This window comes from Hippocampus bargibanti, linkage group LG05 (assembly GCF_051943395.1).
Source record: "Hippocampus bargibanti isolate YZ-2025 linkage group LG05, ASM5194339v1, whole genome shotgun sequence".
In the NCBI taxonomy this organism is placed as follows: Eukaryota; Metazoa; Chordata; class Actinopteri; order Syngnathiformes; family Syngnathidae; genus Hippocampus; species Hippocampus bargibanti.
Genome location: NC_142738.1, coordinates 14368849 through 14393578, shown reverse-complemented (window position 1 = coordinate 14393578; position 24730 = coordinate 14368849). Strand labels below are relative to the sequence as shown.

Genomic DNA, 24730 nt, shown 5'->3' with positions numbered 1-24730 from the left:
AGACTCCCTGATCCACCCAACCAGGATCTACAGCAGTGATATCGGAATGTCATTCGGGCTGGAAAAATGTAGTCGGATGATAACTAAGAGGGGCAAGGTAGTCCACACTGAAGGGGTCTCACTCCCTGAAGGAACAATAGCAGACATTGAAAACAGCTACAAGTACCTTGGTATACCACAGGCCAATGGCAACCTCGAACTAGCAACAAGGAAAGCGGCTACGACCAAATACCTCCAGCGGGTGAGGCAAGTCTTCAGAAGCCAGCTCAATGGCAAGAAAAAGACCTGGGCAATAAACAGTTATGCCCTGCCAGTGATCAGATACCCTGCAGGAATATTAAGGTGGCCTAAGGAAGAGATCCAGACCATGAATGTTAAGACCCGAAAAGTCCTCACCATGCATGGAGGGTTCCATCCCAAGTCCAGCACCCTGAGACTGTACACAAGCCGTAAGGAAGGAGGCCGGGGACTAGTGAGTGTGAGAGCCACTGTCCAGGATGAAACATCCAAGCTCCATGAATACATCAAAGAGAAGGCTCCAACAGATGATGTACTCAGAGAATGTCTCAGACAATGGGGAACAGAGGATGAGGTGCTGGATGAGGGACAATCATGGGAGGAAAAGCCCCTACACGGGATGTACCACTGAACCATAGCAGAAGTGGCTGATCTCAAGAAGAACAATTCTCAATGATCACATGTGAAAAAAAAAACTGGACACTTGTAAATATGGGTTGTTGCAAAATATCAAAATGCATTTCTTGATTCTGCACTATGTACAGTTTTTTTCTCTTATGGAACGGTTTTGCACATTTACATTTGCACAGTATACAGTTGACATTTTTATTTTGTTATGGTTAGAATATCTTGTTTTCTATCCTTTCACCCCACCCCAATCCCATCCCTTTTCAATTGCTGCTGTGGACTGCAAATTTCCCCATTGTGGGACGAATAAAGGTATTCTGATTGATTGATTGAAGTCCTATCAGTGGCTAGAGAGGGCTGGCCTAAAGGACAGCACAGAGGCACTCATCCTGGCTGCCCAAGAGCAGGCCCTGAACACCAGAGCCATCGAGGCAGGGATATACCACACCAGACAAGACCCAAGGTGTAGGTTGTGCAAAGAGGCACCTGAGACAATCCAACACATAACTGCAGGGTGTAAGATGCTGGCAGGGAAAGCCTACATGGAGCGCCATAACCAGGTGGCTGGCATAGTCTACCGAAACATCTGTGCGGAGTATGGACTGGAAACCCCAAGGTCAAAATGGGAAACACCTCCCAAGGTGGTGGAGAATGACCGAGCAAAGATCCTGTGGGACTTCCAGATACAGACTGACAAGATGGTAATGGCCAACCAACCAGATATCGTGCTCATAGATAAAGGGGAAAGGAAAGCCGTTGTCGTGGATGTAGCGGTCCCGAGTGATGGAAACATCAGAAAGAAGGAACATGAGAAAATGGAGAAATACCAAGGGCTCAGAGAGGAGCTGGAGAGAGCCTGGAAGGTAAAGGTCACAGTCGTGCCTGTAGTGGTCAGAGCACTCGGGGCAGTGACCCCCAAACTCGACGAGTGGTTGCAACAGATCCCGGGAACAACATCGGACATCTCGGTCCAGAAAAGCGCAGTGCTGGGAACAGCACGGATACTGCGCAGAACCCCCAAGCTTCCTGGCCTCTGGTAGAGGACCCGAGCTGAAATGGGGGACAGACACCACCCATGGTGGGTGAGACGAGGATTTATATATATATATATATATATATATATATATATATATATATATATATATATATATATATATATATATATATATATATATATATCAACCAGAGATTGGGAGGCAAGCCCCAATGAATAATGAGATTGGGAAGCCAGCCCCAATAAATGAAATGCTGAGCGAGGCAGCAAATGACCTGAGAGATAAGATCATGGCAAGAATGAAAACTGGGCAACGAAGGCACCGATTACAACAGCTATGTGAAGTACCACCTGAAAGTCTCATGGAAACTGTGAATGCAGCACTGAGTACGATCCCGACCGGAACGATCACGGAAACCAATGAGCTGATATACACCTCAGCATCAGTGATCCTAGACATGCTTGGCTACAAGAGCAACCATGAGAGCCACGAGATTCATTACCCACCATGGAAAAGACGGTTGGAGGCCAAGATCAAGGCGGCTCGGAAAGATGTGAGTCAATTGACGGAGACCCAGAGAGGTGTGAATAAAAGGCCAATACCCAAGAGGTACATGCAGATAACCATACCTGAAGCACTCGAAACTGCCAAACAAAGGCTCCAGGCCTTGGCCAGTCGCCTAAAGAGGTACACGAAAGAGAATGAGGCCAGAAGAATAAACGGGCTGTTCGCAACACAACCTGCGAAAGTGTACGCTCAGTGGCAGGGTTCTAACAGCAGAGCAGACCCTCCAAGGCTGGAAACTGAAAGATACTGGAAAGGCATATGGGAGAAGGAGGTCGCACATAACAGCAGTGCACAATGGCTGGTGACTCTGAAAGAGGAGCACAGCAACCTCCCTGAACAGAACCCAGTTACCATCACAGCGGCAGATATACAAGGAAGAGTCTCAGGTATGAAAAACTGGACGGCACCAGGCCCGGATATGGTCCACACCTACTGGCTAAAGAAACTCACAGCTCTCCACGAGCGCCTAGCAGCACAAATGAACCAGCTGCTGATGGATGGGACTCACCCAGGATGGCTAACCGAAGGGCGAACAATCCTGATCATGAAGGATTCCTCAAAGGGTGCAGTTCCTTCCAACTATCGGCCAATAACCTGTCTCTCCACAACATGGAAGCTCATGTCAGGCATCATTGCGGCTAAGATAAGTGGACACATGGATCAATACATGAGCAAAGCACAGAAAGGCATTAGTAGAGATACTAGAGGTGCCAAACATCAGCTGCTGGTTGACAGAACAGTCGCTCAAGACTGCAGGTCCCGACATACCAACCTGTGCACAGCCTGGATTGATTACAAGAAAGCATATGACTCGATGCCACACACATGGATCAATGAATGCTTGGAGTTGTATAAGGTCAACAGGACCCTGAGAGCCTTCGTTGCAAACTCGATGAGGATGTGGAAAACCACACTTGAAGCCAATGGCAAGCCACTAACGCAAGTGTCCATCAAATGTGGCATATACCAAGGTGATGCACTCTCCCCACTGCTGTTCTGCATAGGACTGAACCCCCTCAGCCAGATAATCGCCAAGACAGGCTATGGATACCGCCTCAGAAATGGAGCTACGATCAGTCACCTCCTCTACATGGATGACATCAAGCTGTATGCTAAGAGCGAAAGGGACATAGACTCCCTGATCCACACAACCAGGATCTACAGCAGTGATATCGGAATGTCATTCGGGCTGGAGAAATGTAGTCGGATGGTGACTAAGAGGGGCAAGGTAGTTCACACTGAAGGGGTCTCACTCCCTGAAGGAACAATAGCAGACATTGAAAACAGCTACAAGTACCTCGGTATACCACAGGCCAATGGCAACCTCGAATTAGCAACAAGGAAAGCGGCTACGACCAAATACCTCCAGCGGGTGAGGCAAGTCCTCAGAAGCCAGCTCAATGGCAAGAACAAGACCCGGGCAATAAACAGCTATGCCCTGCCAGTGATCAGATACCCTGCAGGAATAATAAGGTGGCCAAAGGAAGAGATTCAGACCACGGATGTTAAGACCCGAAAACTCCTCACCATGCACGGAGGGTTCCATCCCAAGTCCAGCACCCTGAGACTGTACACAAGCCGTAAGGAAGGAGGCCGGGGACTAGTGAGTGTGAGAGCCACTGTCCAGGATGAAACATCCAAGCTCCATGAATACATCAAAGAGAAGGCTCCAACGGATGATGTACTCAGAGAATGTCTCAGTCAATGGGGAACAGAGGATGAGGTGCTGGAAGAGGGACAATCATGGGAGGAAAAGCCCCTACACGGGATGTACCACCGAACCATAGCAGAAGTGGCTGATTTCAAGAAGTCCTATCAGTGGCTAGAGAGGGCTGGCCTAAAGGACAGCACAGAGGCACTCATCCTGGCTGCCCAAGAGCAGGCCCTGAACACCAGAGCCATAGAGGCAGGGATATACCACACCAGACAAGACCCAAGGTGTAGGTTGTGCAAAGAGGCACCTGAGACAATCCAACACGTAACTGCAGGGTGTAAGATGCTGGCAGGGAAAGCCTACATGGAGCGCCATAACCAGGTGGCTGGCATAGTCTACCGAAACATCTGTGCGGAGTATGGACTGGAAACCCCAAGGTCAAAATGGGAAACACCTCCCAAGGTGGTGGAGAATGACCGAGCAAAAATCCTGTGGGACTTCCAGATACAGACTGACAAGATGGTAATGGCCAACCAACCAGATATCGTGGTCATAGATAAAGGGGAAAGGAAAGCCGTTGTCGTGGATGTAGCGGTCCCGAGTGATGGGAATATCAGAAAGAAGGAACATGAGAAAATCGAGAAATACCAAGGGCTCAGAGAGGAGCTGGAGAGAGCCTGGAAGGTAAAGGTGACAGTCGTGCCTGTGGTGGTCGGAGCACTCGGGGCAGTGACCCCCAAACTCGACGAGTGGTTGCAACAGATCCCGGGAACAACATCGGATATCTCGGTCCAGAAAAGCGCAGTGCTGGGAACAGCACGGATACTGCGCAGAACCCTCAAGCTTCCTGGCCTCTGGTAGAGGACCCGAGCTGAAATGGGGACAGACACCACCCATGGTGGGTGAGACGAGGATTTTTTATATATATATATATATATATATATATATATATATATATATATATATATATATATATATATATATATATATAAAACTACACAAAACCTTATTTAATTTTACATGTAATAAATGTACTATAGTATTATAATTAAATAAATAAACTGTACCGTATAATAAAGTCATTTTATTTACCTTTGGTCATTGATGGCTTGATGGAATGGAGTGTCCGGTTTCCTCAGCATTAAACACTTGATGAGGAACATAGGCTTCTTTCACCATCTTGAGGAATGATCCGTTGTAGGTGCTTTCTCTGTGATAATTGTATCTAGTTCTTCATCAATTGTGATCTGTTTAGCTGGGTTGATAACTATTTGCAACAAGTGTAAAGATGACTTGCGGGTTATTTGTGGAGCCTGATTGATGGGATATTTTAACTGTTTTCTCACTATTCTCACACTTTCCCAATGATGAATTACTTATTTTGTCACAACTTGCTGGTGTGAGGTGCAGCAAGTTTCTCGATAATTTCTTATCACAAGCGTGAGTTTATTGACATCGACAATGTGTTAAGTGTTCCTCTTCAAACTAGTATGCTATTATTTAGTGTCATTTGAAAGTGGTTTTGTTTTACTGAATAACTGAACGACTGAATTCAATCATTTATCTCACATGGGTTTATGGTTGTGTACATCTTGAATGCATGGTGTTGATACTTAATACCCAGTATGTTTCGACTTGAACAAACACCTCTATACAATGCTACTCCGAACATTTAAACTCTCTGTGATTTACCCATTATTCCATAATTTTCCGTTTTTTTAAATAATTTTTTTGGCTTATGAAGCAAGTGTAGCCGTTGAGGAATGAGCACAAATGACTAAATGTGGATACGTGTTTATTCCAACGGCTAACAAGTGGATCTGAACTGAACAGCAAAAGCAGTGTAATATATGGAACATGAACCACCCCCTCCTCTGCACCTGCTGGGTGAGATGCCTGGTCCTAGTGCACAGCCCCCCCCCGGAACACCCAGAAGGAAGGTCAAGGTGAAAATTTTGCAGGGGGCTTAACCAGCCTGCCCCAACCACTACGCAGTCCGTCTTTCGGTGGTGAAGGTGATTCGGGCGAGACCTCAGTGGGGGAACGACACTCAACCCTGGCATGCCGCGGAGAGGCTGGAGGTTTTGGAGGGCGTCCGCGACGTGGGGCCTGGGCAGGCGAAACGTCCTCGCCTGCAACTAAATGAGCCTGTCTATTGAAATGCCCTCCCTCCGCCCACCCATATCGAGCACAAAACTCTTTTCACCGTGTTCGAGCACTCTAAACGGGCCGTCGTACGGCGGTCGGAGGGGAGAGCGGTGACGAAAACGGGCTGACCTAAGCGCAGACGGAACAAATATTTTGGGGACGCAGTGGTGAATTGGTGCTGGAGTCAGGGGCTCTGCTGGCAAAAGGGGGAATGAAGGTGCACCCGAAGCTTCAGGCAGAAATTCACCAGGAACGCGGAGTGGTTGACCGAGCACTAACTCTGCGGGGGCGGCGTTAAGGTCTTCTTTAGGGGCCGAACGTAACCCGAGCAGGACCCACGGAAGCTGGTCGACCCAGTTACCGTCCGACAGCGCGGCCCGTAACGCGGCTTTCAGTGACCGGTGGAAGCGTTCGCACATCCCGTTAGCCTGCGGGTGGTAGGCCATAGTGCGGTGTACCTGCACACCCAAGGACTGCGCCATGGCCGACCAGAGCTCGGACACAAACTGGGGGCCTCTGTCCGAAGTGATATCGGATGGCGTGCCGAAACGTGCGACCCAGGACGACAGAAATGCGCGGGCAATATCTGCCGAGGTCGTGGAGGACAGGGGGACTGCTTCCGGCCACCTAGTGGTTCGATCGACCATGGTGAGGAGATGTGTGCAACCCTGCGAAGGAGGGAGGGGCCCGACCAGATCCACATTGACGTGGTCAAATCTCCTGTCCGGAATTGGAAAAGTTTCCAGGTTTGCTCGGGTGTGCCTGTGGACTTTGGCGCGCTGACATGCCACGCATGCAGCTGCCCACATCCTGACGTCCTTTCGTAACCCAGGCCAGACAAACTTGGCCCCAAGTAGTTTGACTGACGCCCGGACGCCAGGGTGTGAGAGGGAATGAATAGAATCAAAAATTCGCCGACGCCACTCCTGCGGAACCACGGGACGAGTGCGACCCGTAGCACATCGCAGAGGAGAGCGGGACCCCCTTCACACAGTGCCACCTTCTCAAGTTTCAGGGCTGTGCCTGCTGCCTTGAGTTCGTGCATGTCCGGATCCTCAGATTGGGCGGTGGCCATCTCTGAAAAATCCACCCCGAGCTGGACTGGACACACAATTGCGCGTGACAAGCAATCGGCCACAGGGTTACATTTGCCGGCCACGTGCTGAATGTCTGTTGTGAATTCAGAAATGGCCGCCAAATGCCGTTGCTGTCGGGCCGACCACGGTTCAGTCACCTTTGACATGGCGAATGTGAGTGGTTTGTGATCCACATATGCGGTAAACCGGCGCCCCTCGAGGAGGAAACGAAAATGGCGCGTTGCAAGATAGAGTGCTAACAACTCTCTGTCGAAAACACTGTACTTGCGTTCGTTATCTTGCAGCTTCGGACTGAAAAATGCAAGGGGCTGCCATTCGTTCTCCACAAGCTGCTCAACCACCGCCCCTATCGCAACATCAGACGCGTCGGTAGTCAAAGCCACCTGTGCGGTTGAGATTGGGTGGACCAGAAGAGTTGCACCCGCAAGAGCTTGGAAGGATTGTGCTCGTTGCGGTGCCCACTCGACGGGGTCGTTAGCCTTCTTTTTTCTCAAGGCGCCGTAGAGGGGTTGTAGGAGGTCGGCTGCGTGAGGAAGAAACCGGTTGTAAAAATTGATCATGCCCAAAAACTCCTGCAGAGCCTTAACTGTGGCCGGGCGGGGGAAATCCACCACTGCTTGCACTTTGGCGGGTAAGGGGATGGCGCCCTGTGGATAAATGCGATGCCCCAAGAAATAGATCTTGGACAGACCAAATTGGCACTTAACAGGGTTAACTATAAGGCCGTGCGAATCAAGGCGCTTGAAAACTTCGGTTAAGTGCGACAGGTGTTCCTCCGGTGAAGGGCTGGCCACAAGGATGTCGTCTAGATAGACAAATACAAAATCAAGACCTCGCAAGACTGAGTCCATCAGTCTCTGAAAGGTCTGTGCCGCCCCCTTCAGGCCAAAAGGCATACGGAGGAATTCAAAAAGGCCAAAAGGGGTTATTACTGCAGTTTTTGGCACATCTTCTGCCCGTACCGGAACCTGGTGATAACCGCGAACGAGGTCAACTTTGGAAAAGATCACGGCTCCGGCCAAACGTGCGGAAAAGTCCTGGATGTGCGGAATTGTGTAACGGTCGTGTGTGGTTACATTATTAAGCCGACGAAAATCACCGCACGGCCGCCAAGAACCGTCACTTTTGGGGACCATGTGCAATGGTGAGGCCCACGGGCTGTTGGAACGCCTCACGATGCCCAAGCGCTCCATCGTCGCGAACTCCCCTTTCGCCATTGCCAATTTTGCCGCGTCGAGGCGACGAGCGCGGGCAAAAACTGGCGGGCCAACCGTGGGAATGAAATGCTCTACCCCGTGTTTAGTATCGGCATTGGAAAAGGCGGGTGTGGTTAACGACGGATAATCGGTCAGCAGGCATTCATAAACGTTACCCGATGTTAAATAATTTGCATGCGTTAACGCCCCGAGCCCTCCGGCCTCACACGGAAAAGTGGCGAAAGAGATGGCGTCAATCAAACGACGGTTGGCAATGTCCACAAGAAGTCCGTGAGCACATAAAAAATCGGCGCCAATTATGGGAACTGTGGTCGCGGCAACAATAAAGTTCCACTTGAATTCCCGTCCGTGGAAACGCACAGTCACCGACCTGGAACCGAAGTTAGCGATGGGCGAGCCGATAGCTGCGCACAAGGCAGGCCCGCATCCACCTGCCATCTTGTCCGCAGCGGTGGGCGTCAGCAGGCTTACTTGTGCCCCGCTGTCCACAAGGAAACGTCTTCCTGACGAGGAGTCCGTGACGAAAAGCAGCTCGCTTTCGTTGCTGGCGCCCACGGCTGCTACTGGGTGTCGGGCGTTGAAGATTCCTGTCGTCTCGTAGGAGCAGGGAGGTGCGCAGCGTCGAGCCTTGGCGCCAAACCGCTGATGGAAATAGCAGGTGGCTTTCCCGCGCCGCTTCTGCGATCCCACTGCGGCCACGACGTTCGGACCGATTTGCACGGCTAACCGCCGTATCGCCAGAAGTGCTCGATCTGCTTCTTGCGCCAAGCCACGATAGTCGCCGGTGGCTAGGCACGTCGAGTTAGCGAGCACGGCGCGCACTTCGGGTGGTAGCTGGCGAAGGAAAATGTGGGGGAAAAGGAATCCGCCATCATCCGAATTTAACAGCGACAGCATTTTGTCCATTAGATCCACTGCTGTTCCGTCGCTGAGTCCGGGAAGCGAAAGAAGTCTGTCTGCTCTCTCGGAGGCCGATAGCGTGAACCGCCGGAGCAGCAGTTGTTTGAGCGCGTCATACTTCCCGCATCGTGGAGGCGCGAGCAGAAGTTGCATCATGCGATGCGTTGTCGGTTGGTCGAGGGACGCCACGACCATGTAATATTTTGGGTCATCTGTCGTGACGCCTCGTAGGTGGAAAAGTGCTTCCACATGCTGGAACCACGAAGCCGGGTCGCTGTGCCAGAACTCGGGCAACTTCGCGGCGTAGGCGGCAGCTGCGAGTTTGGGCGCCGGTCGTGGCGACATGGCCGTAGAAGATACATCTTCGTCCGTTGCCATGAACATTTCCATCGTCGGGGTCACCAGTGTAGCCGTTGAGGAATGAGCACACACGACTAAATGTGGAGACGTGTTTATTCCAACGGCTAACAAGTGGATCTGAACTGAACAGCGAAAGCAGTGTAATATATGTAACATGAACCGCCCCCTCCTCTGCACCTGCTGGGTGAGATGCCTGGTCCTAGTGCCCGCCACACAAGGAACAAATAATCTTAGAATGAGTGAGAGAAGTAGTGACAGTATGTATCCTACAAAAAGCAGATAATTAAAAGCTCAGATTGTGGACTGCATTTGAAAAACGTTTTTGAAATTGAAACTGCATTATGATGTCATCAGCCTTTAAAAGCAACTTTTGACTTTGATTTAGGAACTTTACGAGAAATGAGTGAATTTTTGGTCACAAATGCATTAAGACACGATCATTTACCTTCTTGGGTGATGCAGATTGAGCCACAGCCCATGCCAACCCTAAGGGCATCCACACCAGCATCAATGAGGTTTTTAGCCTGAGCAGCCGTTACCACTAAAGAGAGACAAACATTCAAAGAAGGGATAGCAACAATCCGTAATAAAAGATCTCCTAAGTCTTCTTGTGCCGGTCCCAAGCCCGGATCAATACGGTTGTGTCAGGAAGGGCATAAAAGCTTGGCCCAAACAAACATGCGGATCAACCCTCTAAAGATGGAGGACACTGTTTTGCTGTGGAAGGGAAATGCCGAAAGGAAAAGAAGAAGATAGTAAAAAAAATCTCACCGTTTCCTCCAACCACCTGAAGTTCAGAATACTTCTGCTTGATGTAGTTGATCATGTTGATTTGGTAAACTGAGTTACCCTGTGATGAGTCCTGGTCAGAAAAAAAAAGAACTAATTCACTGCCTGACGTGCACAAATGTGTTCACTCCAGTGCCAGGTTTTTTTTGTCATTTTCACTCAAATTCCAGGACCAACAAAATGCAGCGTAAGAAACCTTAGACGCTCTTCTGTCATCAGAAAACTAGTTAATTCATAAGTTATATGGGCCCGGATAAACATGAATTGCAAGTGGGGGTGGCTGTACAAAAGGCAAATGCTGCCCCCTCGCAGAGGGGAAAAAACATTGCCAGAGGTCTGAGGAGTGCTTTATCGGCACTCCCCGCAAGAAATACCAAAACCCAAATAAATTTGGGAATGGCAGTGAATGAGTTAAAGGTAATTCACGATAAGCTGTCCACCCTTATAAGCTATGTCCCATGGAGGGATAAAGTAGCATTTGTCTACAAAACATGAAGTGGTTCAACTGAGGAAACAGAATTAATAATGTTGCAATACCCTGAAAGAAAAGAAAGAGAAAGAGAAACAATGGTTGAAAATAAGTTATCATATCCTGCTTGTTATTTGCTGTGCAAACTTGACATAGATCATACTGTTCTGGAAACCCACCAGGACCACCACATCAACCCCCGCCTGCATGAGGAGGTCCAGTCTGTACTTGTCATCATCCCTGGTGCCGATCGCTGCCCCACAGAGTAGCTGCTTGCGTGAGTCCTTGGAAGCCAAAGGGTAGTCTCTATTCTTCTTCAAGTCAGTCCTGGCAATGATGGCCACCAGCTCGTCACTGTCGTTGACAATTGGAAGCTTACCTAAAAATGTCACAGAATTATTATGAAGTGTTTTGCTGGTCAGGTGTTGTTTAAATTATTTGTCTTCTCTCTTAGCCCCATGTTTACCTTTTTTGCTCCGTTGAAGAATGTCATTGGCCTCCTTAAGTGTGACACCAGCCGGTGCGACAACGAGATCCTCCCTTTTTGTCATTGCCTATAAATATTGGTCAGGCTGAATCTACATGTCACATATTTAGCATTTCTATGATGTCAATATAATCAAAGGAATAACACCTCTTCTAGGGGTCTGTTGTGGTCTTTTTCAGACAGGAAGTCAATGTCTCTCGAGGTTACGATGCCGACCAGCTTGCTTCCCATCTTGCCGGCCTCTGTCACAGGGATCCCAGAGAAACCGTGGCGGATCTTGGCCTCAAATACGTCGCCGACCGTGTGTTGGGGGCTCATTACTACAGGGTCCGTGATGAATCCCTGCTCAAATTTCTGAAAATAACATTATATGCCGGAGAAAAGCATCAGATTGTTTTTACGGGTGTTTCACAGAGTCACTTTTTAAAAACACTTTTACATTCGCACCTTTCTTTTGTGCCTTGCAAAATAGTTTAGAAAAAGGATTTGGTCCAAATAAAACCAACATAGAAAAGTTAACAGCAGAAAATGGACTCTTTCATTTAAAAAGTCCCTTCCATCATGTTAGTGTAGGGGGTTAGAAACGACCTCTGTTATTGTATGTTAGTCGATTAGACTACCAAGTCAGGAGAGGGCGCTACGCGCCTGTGAATGGAACAGAGGAAGGCGATGTAGGCTCAGCTCACGCATGCGCAGTTGTCATAAATGCCGTTGTGTGAAGCTGAATAACACGGTTGTCTTGTCTCGTCTTTCCTCGTCGTTCACAGGTATTCAAAATAATAAGTGTTTGACAGTCTCAAGATGTTAAAGTAATTGGGGACTTATTGGGCGATGCTATATATGAAACCTTGTTTTGTGGCTTTGATGAATATTTTGTGGCTTTGATGAATTTGGATTTTTGGATGTCAATTGTAGTTCCCAGTACAACACACATGAGCGGGCAGACGTGCATAAGCATGTGCGAATGTGGAGGATATATACAATGTATAGATGTTGAATGTATAGATCTACACTTGAATGTATTCTGATATTGAAATTGATGTTTTGATGAGTAAATGGTCATAAATGCCGTTGTGTGAAGCTGAATAACACGGTTGTCTCGTGTCGTCTTTCCTCGTCGTTCACAGTGCTACCTGCCTGTGACGCGTTTGGACCGACTCAGGTATCCCCTAGGCCTGAGGCCGGTTACATTAGCGAAGTTGTCCAGCTCCTCCTTTGGGGCCTTAGCGAGTCCAATGGCAATACAATGTGTCAAATCTTGAACACTATGCGTTCACATTTTATATAAGTGAAGCGCACAAGGACTTGTGTAAAACCTGCCACTCCAATAGGTTTTGGGTTTGTTGGGAGCATTTTCAACCTTACTAATAAATAACATACCACTCGTATATTTGACTTGTTCAGGTTCAAATCAGTTCATTACCCCTTTTCTACACAATTTTGTTTCGCAATAACAACCCCAAAAGAACTGAAGTGCATCTGAAGCAACCACATGGGAGAAAAGGTCATGTTCACTCAAGAGCAAATTAACCACCCCAAAGCAGAAAAATCATTAAATCAATAATCATTAAAATATAAACAGACTGAGTGATACACAACACATTTCATAAAGTACATATCATTCTAAAAAGACAACATTTATCCATAGTCTAAACAGGGTGACATTTAAAAGTAAACTTGACATAGGAAAAAAAGGACTAACAGTTTTCTAGATCATAGTAGGAGTGTCTTGTCTCAGAGGGGTAGCATGGTCGTCACGCAACCTCAAGATTGTGGAGACATTTAAGTGACATTTTTTAATCAACTAATATAATGCAAGTAAAAGTTACGCAAAACTCTTCTTGTAAAACTTATTTTAGACTACTTAGACTGGGACTACATATTGACTTTTTAAAGGAAAAGAATAATAATAATAATAATAATAATAATAATAATAATAATAATAATAATAATAATAAGATGAAGAAGAAGAATATATTTAATTTCTAAGCGCCTTTCTAAGCGACACTTTATAGTCACAGGATTTTTTTTTTGTGCTCTTTGAATATGTACTCTGAAAATGTCCTCAGAATCAAGGCCATGTTCATTTTGTCTATCTATTTTTCTATTTAATGATGTAATTATATATTTATTTATGTGTTTATTTATTTATATATGTATTTATTTCTTCATTTATTTGTTTGTTTATTTATACTTTCGGGGTGAAAATGTACATACTGCTCATCAATGGGGAAAATGTATCATAACATCCATAAAGTATCATTTGAGTTGCAGCTTCACTTCATGGCTTCATAACTGACCTTGACTTTACGCACTTCGTTGGCCTGGAACTCTGCCGTACAGTTATGATGAATGATTCCAATCCCACCCATCAACTGAAACCAGTGAAATGGAAACATAGGATATTTTTTTCAGGATGAGGTAATCAGACAGACAAACCGGATGGAAAAAATAAATAAACATGCTACATGAGCACCAGACTGCACTCACTGCCATAGCGATGGCCATGGATGACTCTGTTACTGTATCCATAGGAGACGAAATGAGAGGCGTCTTCAGTGTGATCTTCCGTGTTAATGCAGAGGTTAGGTCCTATAAAAAATCACAAGCAAGTCGTGCAGTATCGTATGACGTTGTCACCTGAAAGTGAGTGTATTGTCACAAAGGTGTGTGACGTTTAAGAATTTGCAACTAGCCCATGCACAGACCACATCGCAAAGGTGCCTGTGCAACACATTTGTTAATCAAATGCTACTTTTGTTTCACTGTTTCATATCCCAGACCATGAGAGAATTCACTAGCCCGAGGTCGTGAGACATAAATTTGTGATTGTAGCAAGCACCTGCTGTCAGACAAACAACTCATGTGAATCTCTGTGCATGTAAATAATACAAGGTCCCAACAGAATTGGCAAAGGAGAAGAAAACAAGGGGATGCTCAGAAGCAAGTGATAGCTTGTGCATGGTGAAACTGTAAATGGTCAACTTTTCACAAAATAAACCGTGATTCATGGCCGTTGATACTCACCACCTCCTCTGAAGTAAAATCTATAAAACCAGGCAGAATCAAGAAGTCACTGAGAAAGGAGACAACATATATAAGTATCAGATTTGAATAATGCATCACGTTTGTAAAATATTACAACACGGGGAAAAGGGGATTTCCGAAAAATAAATCATTGTGTGTCTTGTGTACAGGTGTCAAAATAAAAGCCCAAGCCCAATAAAAGCCAGGTTTGGCCCACCATGTCATTTTAAGTGTAGTCCTTGCTAAAATCTCTCCTGAAATGTCAAATAATCATGTAATAAATAAGATTGAAATCATGAATTATTTTGCAGTGGTGGGCCGTCAGCCCCTCCTAGCCCTTCTCTGTTTGCCTAAAAATATCCCAATCACAGACTAATGTGTATTATGTCAAGAATTATTAGTAAATAATTCCAAATTGTCTTTCAGCTTCCTTTCATTGCTTTTCTCCTGTTGTGCTGCTTCCAGATGTGTGTTTTCGTATTTAAGCATTTAACCAAACACATTTCAAACATCATTTGTCAGCAGGGTCAGAAATCTACCTGGACGCCTTCACAATCAGTTCTGCAGGCAGCATAAAAATCAATGGTGATGAAGCAGTTGCTTTCACCAATCAGCGTTCGAGTTGGCAACCCAAGGCCTGCTCAAAGGCGCTGGCAACGTCAGAGTTTTCGCAAATTATGATTGGCAAGTCACATGATGGGCTATTCACTGCCTACCTGGCCATAAAGTTGCCTACCCGGCCATAAAGTTGCCTGCCTCATTTTTCATAACCTGAAACACAATAAGATGACTAGTCGCAAAAAAAAAAAACATAGTTGCGAAGTATAAAGGAGTTTTTTTAATTAAGAAAGTACTTACCACACACGCTCCCTTGCTTAATTTATGGTAAATATCCCTTGCTGAAGATTTTGCTCCAATTGTCATTTGTCGTCATGGTGCAGAATGCAATGTTTGCGTTGCGTTTTCTGCGAAAAACCATGTGGACTCCTCTTTCTAGGCGCCTTTCAAAACTCTCAAGTACACTTTACAGTCACGGTGTAGTCCGAAGCAAGAAGCAGGCTTCTGATTGGCTGCCGTGCCAAGTATGCAAATTGCCAATTAGCTATTTGAATTACTTGAGAGTTTTGAAAGGCACGTCGAAAGAGGAGTCCATGTGGCTTGTAGCGGTTTGCTTGTAGCTTTTGCTTTATTGAATAAAACAAACGTTTGATATGAAAATAATCTTTTTTTTTTTCTTGACGTTGTCGGCCACCCAGGCCAAGACGTTTTTGAAAGTTGTACGCCCGATGTAAAAGTTGTACGCCCCGGGCCTCCGGGATGACGTTATTTCAGACACTGGTGTAGGTAATAATACGATAAGATGAGAAAATATGTCTGTGGTTTCACTGTCATAACCGTCCTCTGAAACCCCAAATCGCCAGTGATGACAATGAGTTGTTACTTGACCTGGCCACCTGGTATGGCGTGTATTCCTCATCTTTAAATGTGAAATGATATTGAAAAACTGATTACCAGTGATACCTCGGTTGAAGACCTTTTCGGTTTATGAACGTCAAATTTATGAAAATTTTACATTGGCAAACGAACTATTTTTCGGGATACACACGGAGCTGGCACAATGAGGGATGTGTTGTTCGCGAACGAGCCCGTTCTCCTAACAAGAAAATGGCAGCCAGCTTGTTTTGGTTCTCTATTCCCCGCCTCCAGTCGTCGGTTAAAGCCACGTGATTGGTCAAGAGCGCAGCAGTGAGGGGGTGGGGGTTACAGACAGAGAGAGAGTGAAGCTGTTCTCCAAAAATGAATATGGCAGCCGACATTTTTTTTGTCCTCTATTCCCCGTCTCTGTTGAAAGCCACGTGATTGGTCAAGAACGCAGCACTGAGGGGAGGTGTTTTAAACATTAAAGAGACAGGCAGACGAGAGGAGGGAGGGGACAGCAGGACACATGCAGCAGTAAGCGGGGGAGGGGTTATTGAACCAGAAACAGAAACACACACACGAAAGGGAGACGACAGAGCTTGAAACAAACAAAAAAAGGGAAATAGTGACAAAATGGATAGAAAACAATGACATTTGGACTTGTTTCAACTTTGATAGTTCAAAGGCAGAGTGTAGACTGCAAGGTTAAAATAACCACAAATAACCCGCACAAGTCATCTTTACACTTGATGCAAAAAGCTATCAACCCAGCTAAAAAGAACACAATTGATGAGGAACTAGATAAAATTATCACAGAGAAAGAACCAACAAGGGATCATTCCTCAAGATGGTGAAAGAAGAAGGCTACGTTCCTTATCAAGTGTTTAATGCTGATGAAACCGGCAACTCCATTCGATCAAGAACATCAACGACCATCACAAAGGTAAATAAAACCACTTTATTATACACTAAAGTTTATTTATTTAATTATAATCCCATAGCAAATTTATCATATCTGAAATAAGGTATATTTTGTGTAGTTTTAAGGCTTAGAAAAATAGAAAGTAGAAAATTGTGTTTTATGGGGACCTGGGAACAGATTATTCTCATTTTAATGGTTTCCTTTGGGAAATTAATTTTTGAGATATACACTTTTCGCCTTACACACTCTGTCTGGGAACCAATTAAGTTTGTAAACCAAGGTATCACTGTACATCTTCTGTGATTTGCTTACTTTTACCTGTAAATGACAGATTCACAGGCGACCCCCCCCCCCAAAAAAAAAAAAAAAACACCAAGTGCTTGCTCATTTGTTTTTCTTTATATAAAAAAGCATGAGCATAGTTGTTGATCTGTGTGAGGAGTCGAATGATAACTTATGGGTACAAACACATGAAATAAATTGACTTGAGTGTGTGTGTGTGTGTGTGTGTGTGTGTGTGTGTGTGTGTGTGTGTGTGTGTGTGTGTGTGTGTGTGTGTGGGTGGGTGTATTTTATTGTTGTATTTTTTTCCAGAAGAAACAGAGACCTGTTATCAAGACACCTGGGAAATCATTAAACTATTGAGAGGTCTCATTTCAGGCCTGCAATGGTAGGATTTGGTTTCCATATACATTCTCCCATATTTAAAACATTAATCTTCCAATCCAAATGGATATATTCTGTTCTGACTATATCGCTTGACAGTGATAAACCCTGCAAACACCCATAAAGGAAATGAGTGGCGACATTATCGCACACGCACAAACATGCGTGCTTTTAACATCCACTCAGCACTTAGTCATCCTTGAAAGTATGCGACTCAAAACAATCCTCCACATAAAACCGGTGCAGATATGTTATCGCTGACAAGATTACACGCAGTTAATGAAAGACAACACATAACTCTGTGGATTTACTTGCACTTTCTGTGTCAGCTGGGGGAGATATATGTGTTGTGCACACGGCTGTGTTGTTGGCATCCCTTACTTGTATGTCAGACCGTCACCGATGGCAAAGAGCTGTTGTGCTGTCAGGCCATCCTCGGGAACGTAGCCTGTACCTCCGCTGATCAAGTAGTCGGCCATGCTGAAGTAGGAAATACACACATGCTAGGAATTTGTAACATAGACCTTTTTATTATATTTGTTAACAATAGGCAATAAGTTACTTCCATCGAGCAGAAAACTACCCAACCAACACTGAAATAATGACACAAAAATTGTTGTCTCGGTTGTTGCTCATAGAGGTTAACTTTTTTTCTCGTTTTGAATTTAGCAATAATCGCTAGCCCGTTATCCGTTTCAACATGGCAAGCTTGACCTTGCCATTAATTCGAGCAATTCAAAGTTGAATTAATTAATAGCTAGGTGATCATGTTCACTACGAATAAATTTTCACCGTCGATTTCTAAATCAATTTACTTATTAACATTTCCCATTTACGTTTCATCTCCCTTAAAAGCAACTTACAGTCAGCAAATGTATTTTGTTAAAATTTAAAGGACAACCGACGTCTGTGTCCATAATTTTTGTCCATAATTTGTAAAATGGCTTCAAATGACTTCTACTGAGTTTAAGATTCCACCGCATATACAGTAAAGTCTCGTTATATCGATATCGGATATATCGATAGTCCCGGTTATATCGATATTTTTTCGGACTCCCTTGAATATCGATATAACGAGACTTTACTGTAGCTATATTTTACATTTTAAGACTCGCGCTGAATATTCCAGAAATCTTGTTTTTGAGTTGGTGACGAGTCCTCACGTCACGTCACTGAAGGAACGCCCCTGACCGAGAAAGGACATACCTTGCATCACCTCAATGACTCAAATACCTTCCATTACCTCAATTTTGCGGTACTTTGTTTGGTCTGAAAAAATTGTGTTGATCCATGTTAATGGCGAAATTAAAAGGAAAACACATAACGCAATGGTGAATCGTATGTTCCACCGAGACAACTCTTTGATATTCACTGACAAAAATTCCAAGCTGAAAAATTAACCCATTTCCAACGGAGCTCTGGTGCCATCTTCTGCATTTTCTGTGACGCTACACATGTCTTGATCCCTCAAAATGACCCGGAAGATGATCGCAAACATTTATACTTTCCTCTTCATTTATACTTTCCTCTTCAGAACTATTTGAATCATATTCATAACTGGATGCGTAACAAGAAAGCATATCATAGCATAGCATTTGATTCTCGAGCAAGGCAAGACGTCTTGGCGTGACGTCACGAACTGGGGGCGGGTCTTTCTGAAAATACCCAATTCGCAGCTCATTTATTAGCAGATTTTGGACACTTTAAGTCATTTTTATTGGTGTTTTGCATTTGCATTTGCATTCCGCCTAAAACAACACTGTGGACTAACCAGTCTTTTTGTATAGGGACAGATAGCAATGAAAAGAAAGGGAATCATTGCAGATTTTTTAAATAAAGAGGCCCAAATCAGGCCCAGACCAGGCCCAGGCAGACCCCAGCCCAGAAAGCAGCAGCTCCCAGCCGAGAGCTAGACAGGGAAGACAGTATGAGGACAGACAAGGACCAAGTCTACCCCCACCAGGTCAGAACATACAGAGTCAGTAAATTGCATCTCCAGTTTATTGAAAAGTGAAGCCTCACACTGTAACAAAATGTGATTTTGACAGATTAAGCCACATTGTGAATGTTGATTTAGCTTGAAACAATATGAATTTCTGTGTGATATTATTTTATTGCTGTTCTATTTATTTTGTCTCTAACCCATCCATATTTTTTCTCTTTTTACAAAGCTATTAACATTTTGTACATGTTTTGTTAAATTTGTTGTTTTATGTTAAACTCTCCCAAATTTTTCAATCACTAATCTTGTATGCTTTGTCATAGGGAGGGAGATCCATGAAATGCTGATGACTATTGTTATCACAGTACTGCGTGAGAGAGAGACAGGGAGATGCATCATTTTTCTTATTTTTTTGTGTAGAAATCAACAATGACTGGCCAGACCATTGGAGGCAGAATAACATTCTCCATGGCATCTCCAGGCCCTTTCTACAGAAAGGGCCTAGAGTTGCTGCCTGCAACATCATTCAGCATGACCGGTTTGGTGGTGGGTCAGTGATGCTCTGGGTGCAGTGGGACCTGGGTTCAGACTGTCCAGGAGCTCAGTGATGCCCTGGTCGAGATCTGGGAGGAGATCCCCCAGGACACCATCCGTCGTCTCATTAGAAGCGTGCCCCGACGTTGTCAGGCATTCATACAAGGACGTGGGGGCCACACAAACTACTGAAAATCATTTTGAGTTGCTACAATGACATTTTGGCAAAATGAACTAGTCTGCTGCATGATTTTTTCACTTTCATTTTTGGGGTGTCTTTGATTCCCCCCCCCCTCTATAGGGTGATCATTTTAATTTCTATCAAATTATGTAGCATCATTTTGTTACAAGTACATCACCTGCTCATTATCAGGAAAGATATTCAAGATCGCCCCCCCCCATTTAGAGCTGATGTGTTTTCGAAGTGTTCCTCTAATTTTTTAGAGCAGTGTATTTTGTTGAATTAATCTGTTCAGCTTTTGAGAACAAATGTATTTCATGACATTTTATGACAGTGCACTTTTAATTTAGTGCACTTTTAATTTCATTGATTGTTTTTGATGTTTGTAAGAGAATGATTTGTGTTTTATTTTATGCTAAATATGAACAAGAATGCATTGTCAACTTCAGATTTAAAGTATTTTATTTAAATAAATGTTACCAAACACCATGTTTGCCTCATCATAAATACATTTTACATTCATTTCTGTGACCAGTAGTAACTAAAAACTGCTCCCAATTACGTCATGATAATTTAATAATAGTGAGCGAGTAGAAATGACAAATTTCTGGGTAAATAGAGTAGTCTTACATGTCACTGGTTCTAAGACCGTCCTTTTTTTCTTTACTACTTTCTGTGAATTTTTGTGAAATTTTATAGTATACCCACTTCTCAAGGGACCACTACACCACTGGCCATGGGTAAGTAAATTGCAAGAAAATAGGTGACTTTTTAGCTGATTTTGTGATAGTGGCTTTCTGTAGATTTTTTCACCACCACCGCCCAGTGTCTAACAACATGGGGAAATTACTATGTAGATGACAGGTGTCAAAATCAAGACACAGAGTTCAGATCTTGCCCGTAAAAGAAAACCAATCATGTCATTTTCCATAATGCTTGCCCAAACCGCGACTATAATTGAAAAAATTCATATGTAATAAATAACGGACATAAGTGATGCATGTTATTATTCTAAAAAACGTTTTTTTTTAAGTCATTCATATCATTTCATAAATGACTTTAATGTGTTTCTCTCTCGGACTCTCTCTCTGTGTCTCTCTCTCCCTCTCTCACCGCCCCTTTCAGTCTCTGTCTCTTATTCTCTGTCTCTCCCTCTCACATTCTCTCTCCCTATCTCTCTCTCCCTCTCTCTATCCCTCTTTCTCTCATCTCCCTTACATTAAAGTCATAAAAAAATAGTTGAATAATAACGGCCCTCCAAGGGAGAAGGTAACTAAAATGCGGCCCATTAACAAAATGTGTCATCTCTCGAGTTCCTTTTCTTGCCCAGATGCTCGACCATCCTTCGAGTCATCGCGATATGCTTGCGAAAGAAATCTGTTCAGTCAATGGAAATTTCTTTGACACACTTAAAACAGAAATTTCAGTAGGGTAAGAGGATTTATGTGTGTCATAAACATACTTGTGAATTTGCAGCGCAATCAAACGGGGGGAAAGGGGAAAGTTAGATGTTTCAGCAGGGTTTCCCAAACTGGGTGTTGGGATCATTAATATATATTTTTGGGCAGAAAATCACGTGAACAAACATTTCCACTCCTGTTGATGTCTCTTCCATCCGATTTTGAATGAGAAATGTGGGACAACCTGGATTGGTTGCCTGTCAATCACAATGCACAAAAACTTCGATCCGCACTGACACATAAGGGGCAATTTAGAGTCTTCAGTTAACCTACCATATATTTTCGGGGGGAATATGGGAGGAAGTCGAAGAAATTTGTAATAAGCTCCACATAAAAATCTGGGGTTCAAACCCTCAGCCGTTGACTGTGAGTCAGTGCTGCTGGTTAGGGCTATATGTGCAGAGCTTTGAATGTTTTGGTCTCAGGGAGGAAGTAGATGTCTACTTCCAGAAGAAAGAGATGCTTTATATCTCCGTGCAAAGTGATGTTCAGGTCAGCCAAGTGCAGGCTGAGAAACAGACTAACCTCTCTGGTTCATACCCGGCTTGAATACGTGTGGCACTGTACCGCTGCGCAGCCGTCTCGTGCCCATGGCTGTGCGTCGTGGAATGGCCGTAGGTGCCGTACTGGTGGGGCTGCTCCCCATCTCGACTGGTCAGGCGAGGGCGTGCCGGTTCCATGTCCCCCACAATCCTCCTGTAGTCAATCTGGTAATTGTCCCTCTCCTCCTCCCCGAAGCGTTCATAATTATGACCTTCCATCTTAAGGAAATCCAGGGTTACGACAGTTCTAGGATCGTCGACACCCAAACAATATCACCCTTCTGCAATTAGAAGCACGCATTCATAGCTGGCGCTTTGAGTGCATGTTCACGCAAACACCTTTCAGACACACCTGACATTGCCTGAAGTTGTCCTGTCATCTGTTCCGCCGCCATCACAGCAGGACCTCAATGAAAAAGTGAAGATTTCTCACTTCAAGTGTCAAGTAAGGTTGAATATAAAAAAAAATCCAACAAATAAAGCAGCAGCAACCACGTTGTACTCCAGTCTCTCAGAGCTCATCCTTTGGACTTCTCGGGAAGTCTTTTAAGTTGTTTGTGATCAAGGTGCACATGTTTATTTCCCTGTAAGGTCCCTGCGGCATGAGCGTTGGAGTCAACTCCTGGGCGGCAGGAGACCTGTCGTCCCTTGAGGTCCTCCCCGCCCAACCACAGAAATTGGTGCTGATTGGTTGTTCCCGAGGTTATTCCAACACACAAGCTTCTTGCCACTGTTCTCCTCAAGCCAGAGGAGCTTAAATCTGTTTCTGACAGTAGCGGACGTCACTCTGCCTCAAAAGAGGATTGTGAACGTTAATACAGGATGGGATGGAGCGAGGTGGGTGTGTAGGGTTGAGCGAGGCGGTTGAACTGAGGGAGAGAGTGCGAAAGAGAGCGGTCAAGAAGACACTTGAAACCTCCTGGGGATTAGTCTGGTGTGAATGTGGATGTTTATGCCAAGCTCAAGGAGACAAATATGTGAATGAGTCTGAGGTCAAATCGCGCATTGATGTTTGCAAGCGAGCCTTCATTGGTGTTGAGGCAGAAAGTGGCTCGATTGAAACTTGCGCTTGGTTTGTTAAGTTGAGCAGAGTTGTCACTTGATTTTAAATATTTCTGTCAAAACTGTTTTCCCCCCAATACTTCATTAATGTACTCATAATGTCTCTTTTATTTTCATAACTTCACTGTTTATGAAATTCAAAAATGCAGTTGAATATTAAAACGAATCAAGCGTGTACATTTGCGTTGCCCCGGGTAGCCTCGACACCATCATCTGCAGGTGACTGACTGACTGCTTGTGACAGTTACCCAGGGATTGAACCGGAAAAGCCTCTTACATGTCTCTCTCTCTCTCTCTCTCTCTCTCTCTCTCTCTCTCTCTCTCTCTCTCTCTCTCTCTCTCTCTCTCTCTCTCTCTCTCTCTCTCTCTCTCTCTCTCTCACCGCCCCGTTCTGTCTCTTTCTCAGTCTCTCTCTCTCTCTGTCTCCCCCTCTCTCTCCCTCTCTCCATCTCTCTTTCACTCTCTCACCCCTCTTTATGTCTCTGTCTCTCTCCTTTCCTTCTCTCTCTCTCTCTCTCTCTCTCTCTCTCTCTTTTTCTCTCTCTATCTCCCTCTCTCCCTCTCTCTCACCCCACTTCTCTCTCACCTTCTCTCTCTTTCTCGCACACTCATCGATTACAAGGTTTCTTCAGCTGACATCTGTACTTCTTTGAAGGTGTCGGATGTTTCGCTTCTTATCCAAGAGGCTTTGTCTGCGAATAAAAATGTGCTGGTAGTTTTGGCCCTATATATATATATATATATATATATATATATATATATATATATATATATATATATATATATATATATATATATATATATATATATATATATATGTTCGTCAGGGGGGAGATGTTGGGGTAATTCACCATACAAACATCTCTAAACATCGCTCTTTAATCTTTGTTTACATTTGGGACTTCCTGATACGTCATATCCTGCCTTCCTTTACATGATGTCACATTTACATTACGTCACATCCTATCGCGTCACACACTGTGCGCCACATAAATACTCCCGCAGTCTCGCTCTCTCGCGCTCTCTTCTCTCTGCCTTCCTCCTTCGCTGACGACCCACAATGTCTCCGCTGTCTTCAAGATTAAACCAACTTTCTGTTCTACACCTGGCTTCCTGATGATTTAACCATCCTCTTCCATCACAACCCGTCGAAGCAATGAACCAAGGGCGAACGATCAAAATAATCCAACACCTATCATAACAGAATCTGCCACCGCCACATCTGGGCCAAAACTACCAGCAAATTTTAATTCGCTGACAAAGCCTCTTTGATAAGAAGCGAAACGTCCGACACCTTCAAAGAAGTACAGATAACGGCTGAAGAAACCTCATCGATGGACCACTTCTGTACGACTGACAGGTTACACAGACATGTTTCTAACACACTGTCTCTCTCACCCCTTCTCTGTCTCTTTCTCTTCCCCTCTTTCTCTCTCTCTCTCAGCCCCCTCCCTCTCTCACCCTGTCTCTCAGCCCCCCTCTCTGACCCCCCCCCCCCTGTCTCTCAGCCCTCCTCTCTCACCCTGTCTCTCAGCCCTCTCTCTCACCCTGTGTCTGAGCCCCGCTCTCTCACCCTCTCTCTCAGCCCCCCTCCATCTCCCTCTCCGTCTCCCTCTCACCCACACACCTCCCTACCTCCCTCGCACC

General features: G+C 44.9%; 1 protein-coding gene across 6 annotated transcripts in view; it reads right to left on the bottom strand.

Annotated features, from left to right (window-relative positions):
- The window catches only part of LOC148898029 (inosine-5'-monophosphate dehydrogenase 1b-like), a 30821-nt gene extending 8009 nt beyond the window's left edge, over positions 1 to 22812 (bottom strand). For 3 of the 6 annotated variants that reach the window (XM_088996809.1, XM_088996810.1, XM_088996811.1), the window contains exons 1-10: positions 22005 to 22812; positions 17744 to 17842; positions 14356 to 14404; positions 13819 to 13920; positions 13629 to 13703; positions 11476 to 11682; positions 11308 to 11395; positions 11021 to 11220; positions 10355 to 10445; positions 10029 to 10124 (exon numbers count right to left, since the gene is read on the bottom strand). In XM_088996809.1, coding sequence (XP_088852935.1) covers positions 10029 to 10124; positions 10355 to 10445; positions 11021 to 11220; positions 11308 to 11395; positions 11476 to 11682; positions 13629 to 13703; positions 13819 to 13920; positions 14356 to 14404; positions 17744 to 17842; positions 22005 to 22240 — 1243 coding nt within the window. In that variant the 5' untranslated portion in view covers positions 22241 to 22812. Of the gene's footprint in view, positions 1 to 5123; positions 9850 to 10028; positions 10125 to 10354; positions 10446 to 11020; positions 11221 to 11307; positions 11396 to 11475; positions 11683 to 13628; positions 13704 to 13818; positions 13921 to 14355; positions 14405 to 17743; positions 17843 to 22004 lie in introns of those variants that run through there. The other 3 variants (XM_088996807.1, XM_088996806.1, XM_088996808.1) reach the window with 3 other exon arrangements.
- Between the last annotated feature and the right edge of the window lie 1918 nt (positions 22813 to 24730).